This window comes from Carcharodon carcharias, chromosome 4 (genome assembly GCF_017639515.1).
Source record: "Carcharodon carcharias isolate sCarCar2 chromosome 4, sCarCar2.pri, whole genome shotgun sequence".
NCBI classification, from domain to species: Eukaryota; Metazoa; Chordata; class Chondrichthyes; order Lamniformes; family Lamnidae; genus Carcharodon; species Carcharodon carcharias.
This window is the reverse complement of record NC_054470.1, coordinates 87,155,547-87,177,514: the sequence shown is the minus strand read 5'-3', so window position 1 is coordinate 87,177,514 and position 21,968 is coordinate 87,155,547. Positions and strand designations below refer to the sequence as shown.

The 21,968-nt window shown below is 43.1% G+C and overlaps 1 protein-coding gene across 11 annotated transcripts in view; it reads right to left on the bottom strand.

The window, feature by feature from the left end:
• LOC121276844 (nuclear factor 1 B-type-like) overlaps positions 1 to 21,968 on the bottom strand; it is a 399,145-nt gene that overhangs the window by 88,841 nt on the left and 288,336 nt on the right. For all 11 annotated transcript variants that reach the window (XM_041185395.1, XM_041185390.1, XM_041185389.1 and 8 more), the window contains 2 exons: positions 17,784 to 17,898; positions 16,247 to 16,362 (listed from right to left, as the gene is read on the bottom strand). In XM_041185395.1, coding sequence (XP_041041329.1) covers positions 16,247 to 16,362; positions 17,784 to 17,898 — 231 coding nt within the window. The remainder of the gene's footprint in view (positions 1 to 16,246; positions 16,363 to 17,783; positions 17,899 to 21,968) is intronic.

Here is a 21,968-nt window from a genome sequence, read left to right as displayed (position 1 = left end):
TGAAAAAATAATGAAAAACAAAGTCTCAAAAAGTGTTTTTTTGGAGTGTAGTCACTGTTGCAATGTAGGGAAAGGTAACAGCCAATTTACTCTTAGCAAGGTCCCATAAATAACAATGAGATAATGATCAGATAACCTATTTTAATTATGTTAATTAGGGAATAAATATTGATCAGCACACCGGGAGAACTTGGTTGCTCTTTTTTGAATTAGGACCATGGGATTTTTTATGCCCTCCTTAAGAGCTGATAGGTACCGTGGTTTGATATCTCATGTGAAAGATGGCACCTCCACCACTGCAGCACTTCTTCAGTACTTCAGTGGAATGTCAGCCGAGATTATGTGCTCGTCTATGGGATACAGCCTTGATCTCACAGCCATTGGACTCAGGGGCAAGGGTGCTCTCAATGAGCTACGGCTTGTGCTAATTGTCTGGGAATATTTATCTGGAATAAAGTACTAAAGATAAGGGAGTCATGCATTGTGCACTCCTGGAGAATTCATTTTCAGGTCAGGAAGAAGGTAGCTGATTTTGCTGAATCACATTAGCTGAATTACTTAACAAAGAAGAAGCTAGAGGGAGAGCCTCCCCCCCCACCTCCCCCCCCCCCCCCCCCCCACCACCGCCTGTGTCTCCCCCCACCCACTTCCTGTGGTCAGAAGTATCAAAATAGAAGAAAAAACCCATGTTGAAAGTCAACCATCAGGATGGTCTATTAAGAGAAAGGTAAAGCCTAAGGAGTTTATTATAAAACTAGTATGTACACCAAGTACATAATTTGTTTCATTGCAAAGATGTGCTAAAGGAGTGTGCACTTTGTCCTCTAGCAGGGCTGTGTGGTTTACTATTTTTTCTTATTCAAGAGAAGTTTGGAGCTAAGGAAAGAAAATGCATTTAATAAATATAACTGTCCCTTTGTACAATCGCTTGCATTATATAAAAGAAAGCAGTTTAATGATTCATATCTAGCTTGGTCTCATTAAAGAATTTGCACTCCAACTACTGAAAGATTGGAGAAGCATAAATGAAGGCACACAGGAATGATAAGATATCCAGTTTGAATCATAGGAAGGTACTACTATTATCCCTCCTCCCATTAGGTTACACTATCATTAGATATTGGGCAGTAGATGTCCACTCCTGAATATAAGACACAGGGGCCACTTTTGGAAGTCCAGTTTTCTCTACATTCAACTATTTGTCCTTGACTCCATATCTCACCTGTGTCACGAGCCTATCATGTTGACCACACTTTACGTCAACAAAATCTTCCTGATATCAGCCTTAAATTTGCCTTTTACTAGACTGAACCTGTATCCCATTCTGGTTTCAGTAATGTTTTGTATTTATATTGTCATAGGGCAGAATTTTCTGTGCCCGCTGGTGTTAGACTTGTGCAGCGGCATGAGCAGACAATATAGCAAGAAGGCCAAAAATCAGTTTCACAACATCGATATTACATGTTGAGAACCTCATTGTAATGCATCTGCATATCATTATAAGGCCAGCCCACCAGAATCATTCCCCCCTCCTGCTGGGTCGTCTGCAGTCATGCCGACCTGTTCGACAACAGTATATATAAGGCGTGCACTTGGTGGGCTGTACTTTGAAGGGAACTTGGAGGTGAGTACATAGCGCTCGCCCGGGTTGCCTGTTGGACTTCAAAGTTGAGGTGTGTTGGAGGGGTGGGGGCAAGGGCTGCCCTGAGATTGAGGTGACTTGGAGTTGGGGGCAAGGGCTGCCCTGCGGTTGAGGAGACTTGGGGTTGGGGGCAAGGACTGCCCTGCGGTTGAGGTGACTCGGAGTTGGGGGCAACGGCTGCCCTGCAGTTCATGGTAGTGCACAAGCAAGTGCAGGGTGGGTGGGGGGGGGGTGTTGGAGGGAAGTGGCCACACATTAGGGAAACCTTGTATAACATGACCATTACTCTGCAGCTGAGACAGTTCAGACGCAGCTACATTGACATGCATGGAGTCGGGCCTCTAGCTTATCTGCCCACTCAAGCAACGCAGAGGCATGAAAGTGCCACCAAGTGCTCCAGAGATTTTTACCCCTTGGGCACAGATTGCAAACTAATAAGCATTTTAGCGAACTGCAGAACAGTTGGACGACTGGGCACATTGTACAATATCCTTGCTAAAGCTGGCTGTGGAACAGTCACTGGTGGAAGTGCTCACAGCCCATTGCAATGACACCACCCTGGTTTGGACCAGTCTCCCCCATGCTTCAGGTTAACAGTGCAGCCATGCAGTGCAGGTTAAGAGAATGCCTGTGCCTGAGCTGAGAGCACAGCATGCAGTCCAATGGGCAAGGCTGCCGCCAATCGGTCAGGTGGTTGGAGTTTCAGGCAGCCATGCAGTGCACTAATCTCTGGCCATCCAAGTTGTGGCCAGCACTCTCTGGGATGCATTAAGGTGCCTTCAGGCTTAACCAAGAGAGGTTCTTAGTATACCCAAGCTGACCCACACGTCTCTCTCTTTCGTCCTGTAGGAGGAGTACATCAGGAGCATGGAGCCTGGTGAACTAGCTGTATACCTCATGATGAGAGAGTGGGGACAACAGAGAAGAGACCAATGAAGGCACCTGGCTCCACAAAAGGAGGAGTAGCACCCTCAGGAAGAAGGGGCAGTTGGGACTCCCGCACACACCCCTGAAGTGCTGCAAAAAGCCGTTGTTGCTCGGTGCCTAGCTAGACCCAGGGACTATAGATGGCGTCTTTCTGCAGATGACTGAGAACCAGCATCGCTGAAGACTGCGCATGTCTAGTGAACTGGTTGGTTACATCTGCCAGCTACTGCAGGATTTAGTGCCACAAGGACATGGAGGGCATCCACTGCCAATGGCAGTGAAAGTGACCGCAGCACTCAATCTTTACACTAGTGGCTCCTTTTAGGGCTCCATAGGTGATGTCTATGGGATATCACAAGCCTCAACCCACAAATGCATCCATGAGATCATGGATGCCATCTTCGTGAGGACACAAAACTTTGCACATTTTGCCCGTGACCAAGGGAGCCAGGATGCAAAAGCAATTGGATTTGCCCAGGTCTCAGGTTTCCCACAGGTGCAGGATGTGATCGACTGCACACACATGGTGCTCAGGTCTCCATCGCAGAAAGGGATCAGTTTTGTTAACCGTGAGGACTTCCATTCGCTGAATGTGCACATCGTGTGCAACCACCACAAACGCATCCTGCAGGTCTGTGCACGTTTTCCAGGGAGTGTCCATGACTCCTACATTCTCAGTTGGTCAAAGATCCCTCACATCTTCCAAGGTCCAGAGGCTGGAGAGTTGGATCCTAGGGGACAAGGACTACCCATAGAGGACATGGCTGATGACACCTGTGCAGCAGCCTCAGGCTATAGCAGAGTGAAGGTATAACAAGGCTCATCTTGCAACTCGCAGCTTGATGGAGCAAATCATCAGGATGCTGAAAATGAGGTTCCGGTGCCTGGACCGGTCTGGTGGAGCCCTGCAATATAGTCCACAGCGGGTGCCACGCATCATCATTGCCTGCTGTGCCCTTTACAACCTGGCACTGCAATGGGGAGAGGAGCTGGCTGAGGAGGAGATGCAGGAGCTAAAGGTCTCCTCCGACAGGGATAAGGGTGTGGAGGTCCTTGAAGGCAATTATAATGGTGATGAGGCCGTCACACTGGCCAGACGAGGCAGGTGCACTCAGGAGGCCCTCATAGCTGCTAGATTTGTGAGGATGATGACGACATGCAGTGAGGACACTCCATAGATCTTCACTTTGAGAATGTCTGACTCTTGTCTGGCCGAGGGCAGCTCACTTGCACGCTGTGATCAGGGTCATATCATGAAGACGGGGCCATGAAACTTTAAAGCACCTGATACTTTGTCTGCCTTCAGCACCTGACCCCTTCAGGAGCACAACATCACTGGTCGTAGATGCTGAAGAGATGGGGGACAGCCCCACCTTAAAGGCACTGAGAGCACACAGAGAGAATGAGAGAACTCTGTGATGCCTGCTCACGACATTCCGGCAGCAATGACCAGCACTGCCGAGGTGTAGGCATTACTGATATGTCCAGGGAGTGTGAGGCCAGACCATCACATTGGTCTGAAGGCTGCACAGAGAACAGGGAAGAAGCCCTGGATTGAGATACCAGTCTTTGTCTTGTGCAGAAAGGTTCCACACCTGACTGACATGAACACTGTTCATCAGAACAAGGAGCCATAGGTAGGGAGACATTGTTGAGAGTTTATTTACAATAGTGAACATCATGTACAAGTGATGAACACTCATGTCCAGGCTGTGCAACTACATCTTCTTAACCTTCTTAACCCTGCTGCTATGTCTTGGTGCTCCCGAGACATCCCCAGCCTGCTGACTGCTACATCCCGTTTGTGATGACCTTGGCGTGTGTCCTCTGGAGGGCCAAGACCTGGAGGGCCCCAGCCTGCTTTTGGGGTCCTGCTGTGTAGCAGTGCACCCTCCTCGGCCTGTGGAGCTGGAGCTGCTGAGGTCCCAGGAAGAGAGGATTCAGGTCAACTGGACACTCCTGGTGTCACCTGGATGGATGGCCCCAGGAGGTTATACCTGCTGATCCTCCTCTGTATGGGTGCCTGAGGGCCCCTGGCTGACTCCTTGAGGAGAAGGGGTAGCCGGAGTGAGATTGAGCTGCCCAGGATCCCTCTCACGTACACACTGTTGGAGGCCAACTATGGCATCAACGATGGAGTTGAGGCCACACAATAGTGCAGGAGTGACATCCTGGACCAAGGTCTCCATGGCTGTCGCCATCTAACCAGTGTTGACCTCGGTGCATTGGTATGCTGGCGTTATAATCGCAGCCTGAAGGTAGAGAGACTCCTCCATTGCGCCTTACTATCTGAGAAGTGCAGTGGACATCTCTTCTTCATGTTCCTGAGCTTGCCTTTGCAGCACCAGCAACAGTGGTATGACCGAGTCCAGAGGTTTGTCATCTGACTCGGACTCAGTGAATTTCGGGCCTCCAGCAGTCTTCTGAGTGCCGGGGACCTGGGAAGTCCCTGTCTCTGCCTGCTGTGGATCGGAATATGCGATGTGCTCACCAGATTGTGATCCCGCAGCTATTCTAAAGCTAGTTTCCCCCAAGGTGTATGTCCCTGTGCTGGTGGGGGGTGTGGGTGAGCCCTGTGACGGGTCTTCAGGGAGTGTTTCAGCGGATTCCTCTTCTGACCTGCCCTCGGAACTTGATTGGAGGCCCTGGGTCATGGACTCTCTTGGTTGTTTCCCAGATATGCCTGCGAAAACAAGGAGAGATAATTAGTGCATGGCAGTGGCCTGTGAAACAGGACACATCATGGTTGTCGGATAGATGTTGCACTGCTGGATCCTCACTTGTTGGAGTACCACCGACTTCACTGTCAGCACAGGAACGGTCCAGATCCTCGCTGGCTAGCTGGATGGCTCTGTTTTCAAAGTCGATGAGGATCTTGATTTCAGACATTCCTCCAATGAACTGTGACCTCTCCCTCTTGTTGTGTGCCAGCTTGTCCTGCATGAATAAAGATGGAGAGAGTTTAAGCAGGATGCCTGCCAGGCCAGATGATAAGTATGCCTGGCATGTGTGGGTGGCGAGTGGTCCCATGGACGGGATGAGGGCAATGAAGGTGTGTGTGAGAGAGAATGGTGACGTCACTTGAACTGGCAGCGAGTGAGGGCTCTGTGGATGCAAAGGACGCTGAGGCCCGCATCATTGAACCTGGGGGTGGCAGTTTTCTTGCCTATCGGGGCCCTGTCTTTTATGCAGCTGTCAAGGGCTGGAAGCACTGAGAGGTGTGCACATGGCTGCACTTCAAATGTGGCGCTTGGCATGACGAAGCAGAGAGTGATGGCATAGTGGGTGAATGAGTGCCCGACTGCCATTGAAAAGGTTTCCTGGGAATGCATAATTATTTGTGGCGGGTTTGGGATGATACATGTGAGAAGCCACCATTGTGGCCGGCAAGTAAAACATCTGGGACGATTCCCCCCATTGTCTCATTATGGTACAGGAGAACATTCAGCCCAATGAGTCCAAGCCAGCTCTCTGTAAAGCAATCCAGTCAGCTCCATTTCCCCATTCTATCCCTGTGCTATGCAGGTTTATTTCCCTCAAGTTCCCATCCAATTTCCTGTCATAATCTTGTACACCTCTATCAAATCTCCCCTCAACCTTATTTGCTTTAAGGAGAACAACCCCAGCTTCTCCAACCTAACCTGGTCACTAAATTCCCTCATCCCTGGAACTGTTCTGGTAAATCTCCTCTGCACCCTCTCAATAACATTCACATCCTTCCGAAGTGTGGTGACCCTAACTGGACACAATTCTCTTGTGACTTAACCAATGCTTAATTGAGGTTCAGCAGAACTTCCCTGCTTTTGTACACAATATAAAGCCTCCTATCCCATGTGCTTGGCTAATGACTCTCCCAATATGTCCTGCCAGCTTCAAAGATTTATCCACATCAACCCACAGGTCCACTCTGTTTGTGAACACATTGTTTCTCTTCCCTTAACTATTTATAAAGCTCATCTATTTACAAGATTATGTCTCAGGCACTTCTTTTCAAGGCAGAACAGTTCAAAGTTGACTTGGATGTGGAGTTAAAGTCTGAAAAATCTTAGTGCTGATGCAAACCCACCTCCAACCAGGTCACTTCTGGTTTTAACTAAGCTTGGGAGTTCGATGTCAGAACCTGATCTAAGGAAACCAGATGGAACTTTAAATATGATCATGAAGCATTGTCATTCCACTTTTGAACTTTAACATCTGTTGGCCTGGTTTCCTGACATCAGGAAACACAGCAATTCCTGAAGATGAGGGCTTGCTTAACCCAGGAGGTGTGTAGCTTCACACATACCACCTGAATCCAGGTCACAGCATGTGATACCTCTGCAACCAGGACCCCCTGCTCCTGCATCAGACCAGATTCCCACACCACCTCCAGGCCCTGATCCCCACACCAACACCAGGCATCCAATTTTCTCTCACCACCCCTACCACCTCCAGAAAACTCTGATCCCTGCCCAACTCCCCCACTCCAGATGTCTGACATCCCATCCCCACTTCTCCAGGCCCCCAAACTTACTGCTGGGGTCACCAGTCTACCTGACTCCATCCTCCCCCAATTGACACACCCTCCTGCTCCTCAAATTGACCCTTCCCCCAATCAATTCCCTCCCGCCGGTCAGTTCCACTCCCCTCCTGAGCAAACTGCCTCCTCCCCTGTTCAACTCCCCCTTCTCCCTTGCCAATGACTGCCCTCCCCCACAATTCATTTCCACCTCCAATTGGCCCACCCAACAATCAACCCCAAAGGTCGACGCTCCACATAAGTACTTGTCACATAGTGGCATCAGCTTCTTGCATATTGGGCATTAACGTGCAGGATATTGTGATTCGCATCACACAGTGGCAGAGCATTAATCGAATGAAGGCTTTTCTTGTTCACAGAGTTGAGGGGGTTGGCATATGTGACATTCATTGCCACATGCATTCCATCAATTACTGCTTGCACTTCTGGGATCGTTGGACCTCTGGGAATCCTATCAATTAATAGGGCCCACTCTCTGTTGATCTAGTTTCATTGAGAAGGAAATGAAGTGCATAGCACTTGCCCCTCCGATCAAACCCATAAATCCATGAAAAGAATGACACCACAATTATGAATTCTTTAGTATGATGGTATCATGATGTTTGATCATCAGATTGACAATGTGCTGTTGGCAGCCAGCAGCGGTTCATCCAATCACATGCTATAATATAATGTAAACTTTATTTTCAGTGGTACTACGGACCCAATATTTTATGGGCCTAGTGAGTGGCAGTCAGAGCCATGCAAAGCAAGCACCTTTTTCTCATTGGCCACACAGCTGTGACCATTGATAGGCTGATACACCAAAAACAGGACAGCAATATCTGGAAGCCATTTGCCTGCCCTTGAGCACCATTCTCCTGGATCCACAGCTAATGTAAAATTGCCAAATGACACTGAGAGTTGGCATCATGACTGAAAACTCCCGGCATTGCAAAAGCTAACTGAAAACTGAATAAAACCATCTTATGAAAATAACAGATAGCTTAAAATGGCTGTAATCTAATCTCAGTTTTCATACACTTCTAAACGGCTTGATTAGATTACTGACTGATAATTGCTCCCAGATATTTCTACTCTCCATTTAATATCTATTTCCTGTATACTTTTATTACTCTATTCTCCTAATTTTTCTTTTAAGCTACAGGTTCCTTTAATCACTGTTATCCTTCTTACTAGCGCATTACTAACCTATTTATAACTGCATTTAATTTTTGTGTGTTCTGGCTGTGCTTATTACAGCTACCAATTTATCATAATGCTGAAGTACAGCTAAGTATTTTGGCAAAAGGAATGGTGCCTCACTGACAAATGTCTTTTGTGTAAGGTTTATAATGGCTTGGGCATATTAGTTTATCCACAAGTAATTATTATTCATCACCAGCATTCTGCTTTATATCAAAAAGTTTTAGTATGTAAAACTGGCTGCACAACACATAAGTGCTATTTTTTGGGTTGTCAGAGCTCCTTTGCGCAAAAGTAAAGTTTTTATTAAAAAATTTGAAATAATATATTGTTCACCAAATTTTGGCATCAGTCATTGTTAACGACATTTAAATAATTTGTAAAATTTGCAAACATTAATAAATTGCCTGAGGTAATATCATATTCCACTCTATCAGTTAACAAGTAGACTACAAATTTGTCAGTTAGATGAGGCAATTTAGTATTTAAAGGGGCATTTTCATCGAGATGGTTTGCTTACAACCAGAAATTTAAACAGATTCCTTCTTGAGCATAACACAAGCTGGTGCTCGACAGCAAGCCCACTGTGAGTGTGAGTATTTTTATGTTATGACACGGTGGGATCTTCAGGCAGAAGCTTTAATTTAAGAATCAGGTTGCTAAGTGCTTAAAAAAATAATGCTGTGAATAAGATCACTTTAGAATCACTGTTCCCCAATCTAGCTGGATGCCACCATTGTTATCTGTAGCAGCCTATGCTGTAACAAACCTATCATGTATCTCCACACAAGATGTCACTGCTTCTTTAACATTTTTAGAAGTAGATTGTATCTTAACTAATTGCTCATAGATTGGTCTCTCCAAAATCAATAGAGACATTTCTAAAATATTACAACTGCATCCAAAAAACAAATCACATTTCTCTTCTAGTCAAAAGAATGGCACTGAAACCAGACAAGCTTCAGGGGGGAAAGAAATCACAAGTGAAACTGGTGTACTTTGTTGCACCAAGATTCAATTTGTCATTCTCCATAATAAATTATAATAACTCCTTAACCTTATGCCTTTTCCATCTTGGAGATTGCTTTAATTAGTTGTCTGCTTTTAGTGAAATAAACCCAGTCAGGTCAAAGAAATCAAAATCTAGTAAGGAGTCATCACTTAAGAGAAGAGACCTTCACACCACTCAATTTCACTTAACTCTCTCACCACTGAATGTCTGTGCTAAGTGTCAAAATATAAATAAGATTTATATTCTATAGAAGCTAAAAACATTGCTATTGATGATTTAAAATATAGGGCGGAATCATCCCAGATTTGCACTAAGAGTGGTAGTGGGCGTGAAAAAAGATGTTTTACCCGTCACCTGCAATGGCGGGTTTTCACGCCACATTAATTACACAGCCACATGAAACACACCAACTCACTGGCGGATGGCCTCTGAATCACCTGCCACGCCATTAGCTCACCATTTCCTCACTCTGGGTGCCATATCTAATCTGCAGCTATGCACACAGTTCTCAATGCTTTCAGCCCAGAACTGCTCCAGTGAAGACATGGCCCTGAAACCAAGAAGAGTTCAGTGAACCATCTCTGGAATGCCTTTTGGAGGCTTGCCTTGATGCCCTCCACCAATCCTCTAGGTGCAGGAGGTCCAGCAATCTCACCACTCCAGCTTGGGAGGCAGTGGCGGTGGTGGTCAGTGCCAATGTTGCATGGAAGAGGTTGGCCATCCAGTGCAGAAAGAGGGTGAATGATCTCATCCATGCCGCCAGGGTAAGACAACCATCTCATCACTCTAAACTCATTCAATCACAAGGCCATCGCACATTCACTGGCATCTTGCACACTGCCAGCTCAAGGGGCATAACCACTCACTCTCCCATACACATCCTCACATTTCTATCTGGCCTCATTTCCTCTGGAGACTGCCTCCTCAGCCTTCACCATCTTGAGACCACTTGCACAGATCAACATATGCTCCGCACACACCCCGGGATACCCCCCTTCCCCAGTACAGCCTTCGCCCTGCAGCCTCTTGCCTTGCCTGAGGCCACTTCTCCCCCTTCCCCAAGCAAGCCCTCACCCTGCAGCCATTGAAAAGCCACCCCCACCTTGGGGCTGGTCTGGTAGATAGAGACCTGCCCATGAGCCCTCCTAAAGGTGATGTGGTGCTGTCTGCGATGTGATGCTTGCAAGTACTGCCTTAAGTAAGGTAGGCAAACAAACCTTGAAGTCCCGAGCGAAGTGCTGCCTGTCAGATGCACATCGCTTATGTACAGTTGCGAAACACTTCAGCGTGATTGCCTGGATGATCCAGCATGGGGGGGATGATTCCGGCGAGCCGAGCTTATAATGAGATGCTAAAGTATTGAAATTAGGTTCCCGACATGCGGCGGTGGTGGGAAACGTGGCCTGCCACTGACAGGCAGAATGGACAATCACAAACTGGTTTCATGACGGTGTAAACCAATGTTTGGCCTTCTTGCCATACTATCTGCTCACACCTACCATGACACCCACCACCAACGGAAGCGGAAAATTCCGGCCATGATTATCCAATTTCAATATATTTATAATAGGCCACTCAGTAATTATGATAGGCCACTGCAGAAATACAGAACTTAAAAGGTCAATGGCATGAGATACCTGACATCTGCATTTCCATTGACCTTTATTATCCCTAAGAATTTCCACTATATTTAATTGGAAATGGCTTTCTGGGTTTCATTGGATTTACTAGAAAAATGTACTTTAATTTTGCTAGATTTAAACTTTTTCTAATTAAACTCTGACTAAATAGTTTCTGTACCTATTTTTTTCAGACTGCAGTGTAGTTCAGACAGGAACTCTATTGTGAGTAAATGCATTGTACTTAGAAGAATGCGTGAATTAGTCTCCAAGTAAAAAGCAGCCTGGAAGAACTCAATCCCTTAAATCACATTAATAAAATGCAATCCACAAAAAAACAAAAGAAAAACCCCATCAAATGCCTTTGTTTCTGCACCTGGGTGTCATCTTTAAGCTCTGAATGTAATGTCAATTAAATTACTAACCACCTGTTAAATAGATATATAATCTTATTTGCCCAGACAAGCAAGAACATTCACCTGAACAGCTGCAAACACTTTGCAGCCAAATGTGACAAAATATTAATACGCATTTAAAATAGCATTGAAGAAAATAAAAAAAGGATTCCAAAAAAAGTAGCAAAAAAGCATGCATTATGTATTTTGAGTCTGTAACAGGCTCTGTAAAATAAATCGGGCTGGATTTTGTGGTCAGCAGCCAAACAATGGTACTCACCACTGACCATGAAGAAAGCTGGCCACAAAGACCTAGTGATCTCTCTGCCACAGATTTCCCCTTTCCTGTTGTCAGTTTGTATCTGGCACGAAGTCAAGCGGATCTCCTTGTGTCTAGCAACAGAACTGTCATCAAGCTGCTAATCATATCTAAGTATTTTCACAGGCAGCAAATCAGGAAGTAAAAATCATAGAATCCCTTCACCTTTAATTTTTACATTTTACAGGTAGCCAAATAAATGGTTAGGGCATTTACATATGGAATTAATGTGGAAGCTAAAATATTATAAACAAAATTAAAATATATGTTAATAATATATGGAAATTCTTATTATAACTGAAAAATTTGACATTCAACAATTATAAAATTACTTTTTTCAAGGCCAGTGAAGCTGTTTAGCAAAATTCTGAATTTAGTATTCTGTTAAAACCCAGCCATGTCTCATTAAACAAGGTGTACCTTTTTCAAGGGTTTTTTTTAACAGAGGGGCTAAGGGCCAGATTTCCGTGGAGTCAGACTGACTCTGGAAACTTTTAAAATGACGGGTTGGACCCGGATATAAAAGTACTAAAGTACTTGAGTACGTGAGCTCCCTCCCCCATCCCCACCCCCTTTCTGTTTCCCCCTTCCTTTTTTTTTCCAATAAATTATAAAGATTTTCCTTTTCCCACCTATTTCCATTATAAAAAAAAACCCCACTAGAGCTATACCTTGAGTGCCCTACCATCCATTCTTAATTAGCACATTCGTTTAGATAATATCACCAACTTTTAACTTTAACACCTATGTGTTCTATTGTACTATTGTCGTTGACATCTTTTGATGATCTGCTTCTATCACTGCTTGTTTGTCCCTACAACCACACGCCCCCCCCTCCACCTCTCTGTCTCTCTATCTCTCCGCCCCCCACACACACACCTTAAACCAGCTTATATTTCAGCTCTTTCCTGGACTTGAACTCAAGTTCTGTCGAAGGGTCATGAGGACTCGAAACGTCAACTCTTTTCCTCTCCGCCGATGCTGCCAGACCTACTGAGTTTTTCCAGGTAATTCTGTTTTTGTTATAAAAGTACTACCCCCATTTCCAACAGATCCCATTTTGCCTGCAGGGGGAGGGTGCTTTTAAAACAACTGGGACCAAGGGCAGAATTTTTCCCTCGTTAGGCGGGCATGCGCTCAGCGCAAACGGAAGTAAAATAGTGCTCGATGGCGTCAGGCGAGCCTCCCGGCCTCATCACGCACTCTCATGATATTTCGCCTGGCAGACGTGCGCAAGACGCAGCAGCACACCTGCCAATAATTAAGAGGCCAATTAAGGCCCTTAATTAATTATCAAAATTTTTGCTGCCTGTCCAACCATTTGGTTGGCAGGCGGGTCAATAGGTCAGGTGGCCTTTGCATTTTTAACAAAATCTCATCCATGAGTGAGATGAGATTCCGGATTGTAAATAAAAAACCCATAAAAATTTTTGAAACTCATTTTTAACATGTCCCTGCTCATATTTTCCTTATTTTTGAAATCTTTCTTTTTCATTTTAAAAACCTTCAGCTCCCTGAGGCAGTTCTGTGCCTTTGGGGAGCTTTCACTGAGCACACCCCCGCCCATGCGCACACTTCAGCGCTCGTGCTCCTCCCGCCCCCACCTTGGCAGTGCACAGGCACTGAGTGCACCTTTCACACTGGCTGGCCGTTAATTGGTCAGCCAATGTGAAATCGCGGTCAGGGCCCAATTGCAGGCGGCGGTCAGTTTCATGGCGATTCCCGGGCCTGCCGGCCCGACGAGATAAAAATTCTGCCCCTAGCTTTCAGCATTTAACTGCACAAGTACAGACTCCAGACGTTGCTGCCATTTTCAGTGGCAAATGCTGGAAATTTAGCTGTGATTAATATTGCAAAATCTGGGCCGTACACACTGCAAATACAACAATGGCAAATTACACAACTTTATATTGGTTTACTGGAAACGCCATCAAATGTGTTTGTATAGTAGGACAGTGTAAGAGGGGAATCGCCAAAGTGAGCAAAAAGAATCCCATTAATCAAGTGTTTGTACGAACCAGTTTCTCAAGCATGCATAGGCAGTGTATTTAACTGAACTTTGTTCTTGTACCCAGTATGTGCTTCATATTGTAGTACAAATATGAACAACATCTTACAAACATATTAAAATTGTTGTCTAGTATTCAATGCTGAAAGGACTTGTATCAAATATTAGCAAAGCCTGGTCATATAGTTTCAGGAGTAATCTATGGCCCTTGCCACGGCACTGAAAGAACCTAAGTCACAAATCTATCTGGCTGTGACTCTGGTAAACTAACCCTCCTTATTTTTTTTTGACCTGCCAATGCAACACTTAATACAATAATGGAAGCAAACAGCAATACAGTTGACTACACCATGCTCCTCCAACACTATGGACTCCATTATCCAGCTGGGTGGAATTTGCTTGGTTCCATTACTAACACAACACTGGCCAGGTGTCAACTTGTGTTGGATAATGCTTCTGTGCAGTACTTTGTGACATTTTATTTTGCTAAAGTGCTATACAATTGTACTTTGTAATGCAAAGGTTTATTGCTCTGAAATACATGTTATTTTGCTAAAGGTGCTATACAATTGTACTTCGTAATGCAAAGGTTTATTGCTCTGAAATACACTGAGTATTTCAGAATTATTGTAATCCTTTTTATATCACAATAAAATTCCATTTCATCAGAAGAAAATATTTTTTATAATTACACTCAAAAGGCTTTGGTCTTTCTGATATTTAGTTGGAGGAAGTCCCTGCTCCTGCAGATTTCGGACAAGCCATCTAACAATTTAGGGACAGCAGAGAAGGCAAGAGAGTGCTGCTGAGGTAGAGCTGGGTGTCTTCAGTGTATATGTGAACATCTGTTTTTATATGATGTCACTGAGAGGCAGAACATGTGACAGCAGAGTAGCATTGGAGGAGGATGGTGTGGTCAATCGTGTCAAAGGCTACAGACTAGGACAGTAAGGATGAAGAAGGATAGTTCACCGTTTTCACAGTCACATGGGATATTACATCTGACTTTGATAAGAGCCATTTTGGTGCTGTGCAAGACCCCTCTGCTATCTCTAAATTGTCAGGCCGGTTGTCTGAAATCCAGTACCAGATGAGCAGACTCCAGCTAAACATCGGGAAAGCTGGAGCCATTGTCTTTGACTCTCTTCTTGAGTGTGATTATAAAAAAATATTCATTTAAAATTCAAAACTGTGCTTCCAGGAAAGACGGGCATGGATTTGGGAAGTAACAAACACATTCAACAACTTTAGAGAGAAAAGGGCAATTGGAGATGGGGTGGTAGTTTGATAGAGCCGTCGGGTCAAGGGTTTATATTTTGAGGAGAGGATGATGAGGGCAGATTCGAAATTGGGGGTTGGTGTGGGTGGAATAGTACTTCAAGATAGATAACTGTTAATAATATCAGTTAACATGGAGCCAGGAAGTGAAGTTTGATGGTCAGTAGTTTAGTGGAAATAGAGTCATGGGAGCAAGTGAAACTTATGGACAAGATGAACAGGGCATGAATAAAAATAAGAGAAGCTACAGAAAGTGCAATTGCAAGGCTATTTAGAGGTGTCCTTTGAGCAGATTTGGCTTGATACAGAAGGGTCAGAAGTAGTTGAGGCAGCTAATTGGATGGTTTCAATCTTAATGACAAAGAAACCTTGCACTTCTTGTTGGAGGTGAGGGTGGAAGAGACAGGGAGTTGGAAAGCATATAATGGTTCCACTTTTACAAAGGAGAGAAAGATATATTTTGAAGGCAAAGGTACCACATACTGTCAGGTTTTCTGACACTATGATTTTTGTTTTACAGTGCCTATTCCATTTTAGTGGCCGCACATGCAGGAAATCATACCATCAATTCCATAAAATACGGTAATAATCTAATTTCAACCTGTTCACAGTCTATAATATATCTTCCATTAGGCTTGTATTACTTACATCTTTCATTTGCCATAGGAACTTCATAAAATACATTGGATGAATTTTCAAAGATTGAGGTCAGGATTAGAGGTAGGCAGCCCTGCAATTTTGTGCTGCCGGCTGCTGTGAAGGCATGGGATTTCCAGTTGGCATGCGGGTAGCCCACATCAGCTTGAAACATGTGCAAGCCAATGTGGCAGATTAGTCTGGGCAAGTAGGGGTTGTGCTTGAACCTGCAAGGGAAACCACCCTATCCTTCATGGCCACAGGCCACAGCTGTGGTCGCTGGCCATGCCAAGGAGGGGCTGTGCCTCCGGATCATGGCCAAGCAGATGTGGTCATTTTAAATATAAAAAAAACTTACATGGCCTTTTCGCTCTCTCCATCTTGAGATCGGTCAGTGGGCTGTGAGTGCTGGAGAGCCTCCCACTGGCCCTCCAAAATTGGGAGCCTGTCCACCGTCCTCAATTGTTCAGCAAGCCCATACCATGGCCTTTAAATGGCTATTCCTTTAAAAATAGCAGTGGGGGTTGTGTCTGGACCACGCTGAGCCAGGTCGAGACCCAGAACTGGTCGCCACATCGGGTTCCTGACCTCAGAATGAAAATTCAACCCGTTATGTTTAATCTCATTCTATGTCATGTATTTGTGGATATATCTTAGTGATTAGCATTACATCTTAAACTTCATCAAGCTCACTCCAAGAACAAACCTTGATCTCTTTCATGCCATGTCCGGCTGACACTGGTTGGTGAGCTGGGAGAAGGATAGAATTCTGTTGGACTGGTGTCTATGCTGTCATCAATAGGGATCGTCTTAGGTCGTTTGCTAGTGAGTAAATACATAATTCAGATTAAGGTTTGAAGCTAAAGTAATCAGTCTAAGAATTATTTAGTGCATTTTCCAAAATTTACGCTTGATCAAAGCCAGATTTTCATCAAAATGATTGCTACTGCACAGTGCCCTAAAGGGAAAGAATTCTACTGAGTTGTCATAACATTATAAAGGAAGACATCTGTAAATTTACTGGTGTGTCTCGGTCATTGTTTGCTCCGATGTTTTATGTTCTTGAACAGCTGGTTCAAGGCAGTCTGAAAAAAGATATTTTGTAGGACTCCCCCAGTTGTGACCCCCATGAACTTTCACTCTTGTGACAATCAACTGTTCCCATTTACAATGTCATTGCAGCAGAACTTCATGATGTCAAAGCAGGAGTTTCTCATAAAATGCCTGTGCTATTCACAATTTTAAAGTATAAAACATTGTAACATGAGGTAACATAGAGATGTTACTGAGTGTGCAGACATCACTCCATTTTTGTGACAATGTAATTCTCATGTACAGCTTTTGTAATTTGTAAGCTTTGTAATTTACAAAACAAAAAACTCAGCAATAGATGCTTACAGTATCCAGAGGACTCTCTATAGTTACACAGAAGTGCACAACATAACAAGAAAAAATTGAGCTTTCCGATTGGTAAATGGGATTTATACAGTTTAAATATCCAAAGTCACTTCCTTCCCAGCTTAAGCTCACAGCTGATTTGTATGTTCAATGGGATTTAACTACATTCCAGTATATCAAATGTTTCACAATATCAAATAGTACATTTAAGAACAATTACATTCAAAGAACAGATTTAGCTGTGGTTAAAAAGTTACATTGTGAAATGTTTTATTTCCAGGTGACATCGAAAAAAGTGATCCATCTTATAAATTCGTTTGTAATGTCTACATTATTGCGTCTTGAAGTATGAGTCCTCAATGTTGCAATCTGAATGTTACAACATAGATTAAGCTTAAAAATCACTTTGATTTCACAATACTGTATAACCTAGTAGCATATTTGAAACTCTGCTCTTGTATACAATAACCTAGTAGCATATTTGAAACTCTACTCTTGTGTACAATATTGTACACTTCACATCTGTTGTGTCTTGACGCCATTCTGCTGGCATCAGGTACAGACTGCTCAGGGACTGCATCTCTCTAGTGCAAAGCCCAAAATGTTGGGTCCTCACTGAGCTTTAAACTGCAAATTAGCAGTGATGAAGAAATATGTCCTATCAGGTAGAATATATCTATGTTTTAACCAGCAGTATTACACAGATAGGAAGAGTACTGTATGACCAAAATATTCCACCTTACATTATGCTTTAATGAGCTATAGTTAGATTACAGGAAATAGATCAACATATAAAATATTAGCTTTATTTCAAAGCACTACTTCATTAAAATGAAAGCAATTACCTGCCCGGTGGAGAGGACAATGACCTCTGGAGCCCAGAGTTTATGTCATGGTAGAATGGTTGGCTTTGAATCTCTGCAAGGTTGTAACTAATTCCACTTCCTTGGGTTATAGCCACTGAAAGTGAAAAACAATTGTGAATTTTCACAACAATCAAAGTTTTACGCACATTATTATTTTGTGTTATTTGTTAAGACCATAAAAATGTCTGGAACAATTATATGTTGAAGAAAAGCTTTTAAAACACAATTATTGGATGATAATCACTTCCCTTAAACAATGCATTTAATCATTAAAACTATATAAAATAATTTATAAACATTTCTGCAAAATCTGTTCACAGGAACACAGGAGCAGGAGTAGGCCATTCAGCCCATTGAGCCTGCTCCACCATTCAATACAATCATGGCTGATCATCATTTTCAATGCCTTTTTCCTAAACTATCCCCATATCCCTTAATGTCATTGATATTGAGAAATCTGCAAATCTCTGCTTTAAACATACTCAGTGACAGGAGCTTCCATAGCCCTCTGGGGCAGAGAATTCCAAAGATTCACAACCCTCATAGTAAAAATGTTTCTCCTCATCTTGGTCCTAATTGGTTTCTCCCTTATTTTGAAATTGTGTCCCCTGATTCTAGACTTCCCAACCAGGGGAGATGGTATCAGGTACAGGCTGCTCAGGGACTGCATCTCTCTAGTGCAAAAACCCAAATTGTTGGATCCTCACTGAGTTTTAAACTGCAAATTAGCAGTGATGAAGGGATATCTCCTATCAAGTAGGATATAGCTACATTTTAACCAGCAGTACCACACAGATTAGAAGAGTACTGTATGACCAAAGTATTTCAGCTTACATTATGCTTTAATGAATTATCCCTTTTAGTATTTTCTAGGTTTCTAGTATTTTCTAGATCACCTCTCATTCTTTGAAACTCTAGAGAATACAGGCCCAATTTCCCCAATCTCTCTTCACAGGACAGTCCTGCCATCTTGGGAACAAGTCTGGTGAACCTTAACTGCACTCCCTTTATGGCAGTAATAGTCTTCCTAAGGTAAGGGGACCAAAATTGCACAACGTACACCAGGTGTGGTCTAACCAAGGTTCTATACAGTTGAAGCAAGACTTTGCTACTCCTGTACTCAAACCCTCACGCGATAAAGGCTAACATACCATTGGCCTTCCTTGTTGCATCTTCATGTTAGCTTTCAATGACTTATTGACAAGGACACCCAGGTCCCTTTGTACATCTACACTTTCTAACCTCTCACCATTCAAGAAATACACTACACATCTGTTCCTCCTACCAAAGTGGATAATCTCACAATTTTCCACATTATATTCGATCTGCCATGTTCTTGCCCACTCACTAAGTCTATCCAAATCCCTTTGAAGCCACTTTATTTGCATCTTCCTCACAACACACATTTCCACCTAGCTTTGTTGATCCATGAAATTGCAAGTATTACATTTGGTCCCCACATTATCCTATCCTATGTGCTTTAATTTTGCTAACCAACCTCCTGTGGGGGACTTTATCAAAAGCCTTCCTAAAATCCAAGTATACTTAGTCCACTGACTCCCCTTTATCAATTCTGTTCGTAACATCCTCAAAAAACTCCAACAGGTTTGTCAAGCATGATTTCCCATTTATAGTCTATGTCAACAATGCCCACTCAGATCATTATTATCCAAGTATCCATTTATCACATCTTTTAGAATAGATTCTAGATTCTTGGATGTGTATATTAAAAGCAGCCTATGATCTGAAACTGGGTGACGCTCAGTGGTAAGCCCATTTCAAAATGTCACCAGCTTCTTCATTAGTGTTAACTATTTTGAACCAAATAACACAATTGAAATTTGAACACCAACATGTGCACACTTGCCAACAGAAGTCACTAGACAATAATGAGGAGTAGGGTCTCTGGCTGTTGATTTCTCACTCTCATCCAGGATATCTGACCATTAAGTTTTCAGAAATCTGTCCCATTAGCTTGATGGGTGGAGCTTTTTCCAAGAATCCTTCAATTGTTCTGGTCAGGAAGTTACTTGTAACAAATCAATGACCTTCAGAAGATTATTCTGCAACTAAGGTACCAAATTTCTCCATGCTTAAATCATTCTACCACTCAATTAATGAATATTTTTATAATTCTGTCTTTTATAGAACTTACTTCCTTACAGAAGTTTCTGTAAGTGTGTTACATGACCAATAGGATTTGCAATAGCAATATTTGTAAAGTCTTGTATCCTGGATTAAGCATTTTAACTACAATTGTCTTCAACTGGTGGTAGGTATATTAAACTCAAAGCTACAAACATATATCTCTTGGGAAATGAAATGGAATTCTTGAAGGTTAAAACAATTCTTTAAGTAGTAAATGTACATATCATAAGAATGTGAAAGATGTTATGATTTATTTCCCTTTTTTACTGCCAGTGATCCTGGGTTTTGGTTGTGATGGGGTAGTTTAATGAAATTCAAAGGAGATTGACTGAGAACCAGATTAGGAATTTAATCTTTCCAGAAATGTATAATAATTGTTCACACAAAATCGCTGTTAATGGTAATTTTATTCAGTCTAACACTAGAAGGGATTTAAGACACCTGCACTTCATAAATGAGCACAAATTGGACTTTAAAATTAACATTATACATTCCAGGAAACAAGATAAATCTGTACATGAAACGTCTGTACCCTAATTGATTCAAATACTAGGGCATTATGATGTTTGCTATAAAATTGAAAAGGAAAGCAGTCAACTGGGGGAAAAAGAAATTAATTTCAAAGATATAAAAAGGGGGTGGGCCAGTTAAATTGGGAACAAACTGGCAGATAAGGTGGCAGAAAAACAACAGTAAATTTCCAAATAGGAGATCTTTAAAATCTGAATGAGACATATTCCCACAAATAAAAAGGATGCAGCAAAAGCTGGGGCAAAATTTTCACCTTGGCAGGCACGCGCCCGACCCTCCCGAGAGTGAAATGATGCGTGATGACGTCGGGCGCGTGCGGTAATCGGATGCATGCCTGCCGACAAGTAGAAGGCTTATTAAGGCCATTAAAGTACTAATTAACTTAATTTTTTGCTGCCAGGATGAGGTTTTCAACAGCAAATAACAGTGAAAAACAAAATAAAATATTTTACATCTCATTCATAACATGTCCCTTCTCATGTGGCAGAGTCACATGAGGGGACATGTTTCTTAACATTTGAAAATTCTTTATTTTTGTTTTATAGAACTCTTCATCTCCCTGAGGCAGCTCTATGCCTCAGGAAGCATCTCCAGCGCGTGCCTGTGCACATGCACAAAGTTTCCTGCTCGCCCTCCTCTCCACCCCGCACAGGCAGTGCTGAGCACTGCAGCACGCGTTTCACACTACGTAGACCTTAACTGGGCCCACCAGCGTGAAATTATGGTCTGGCCCCAATTGCAGTCGGCTTCCCGACCGCCCCCACCCTCCCCCACCAAGCCTGCCCGACAAGGGCAAAATTCTGCCCCTGAAGTTTCTTGGATGAGCAGAGGATGGGAAATTAAAATCAGTCTTAAAAAAAGACGTTCGACAAATGTACAACTAATTGTGCAAAAAAAATCATGTGGAATAGATAAAGAAGGAAAGCAGAATTGATTTGAAAGGCTGAAAATGGGTCAAAATCCAAGAACTCCTTTTCAAACAGCACTGTGAATGTACCTACGCCACATGGACGGCAGCGGTTCAAGAAGGTGGTTCAACCATCACCTTCTCAGGAGCAATTAGGGATGGCCAATAAATGCTGTTCTTGCAAGTGACACTCAAATCCCATGAACAAATAAAAAATAGACTGACAGTCATATTAAATAACACAGTAACCTGTTCAAAGTACATTAAAAAACAAATAATAATTAAAGGTAAGGTAAAAGATTGAAGATAAAAAGAAACTGTGTGGAGTCAGAATCATAGGATCAACATGACGGAAAAACAGGTCATTCAGACTATCAGTGCATGCCAGCTCTCTGTGGAACAATCCCATCAGTCCCATTCACCTACTCTATCCACATAGTCTTGCAAGTTTATTTTGCTCAAGTGCCCATCAATTCTTTTTTGAAATTATTAATTGTCTCCATTTCCACCACCCTTGTATGCTGTGAATTTCAAGTCATTACTACTTTCTGCATAAAAATGTTCTTCCTCTCATTCCC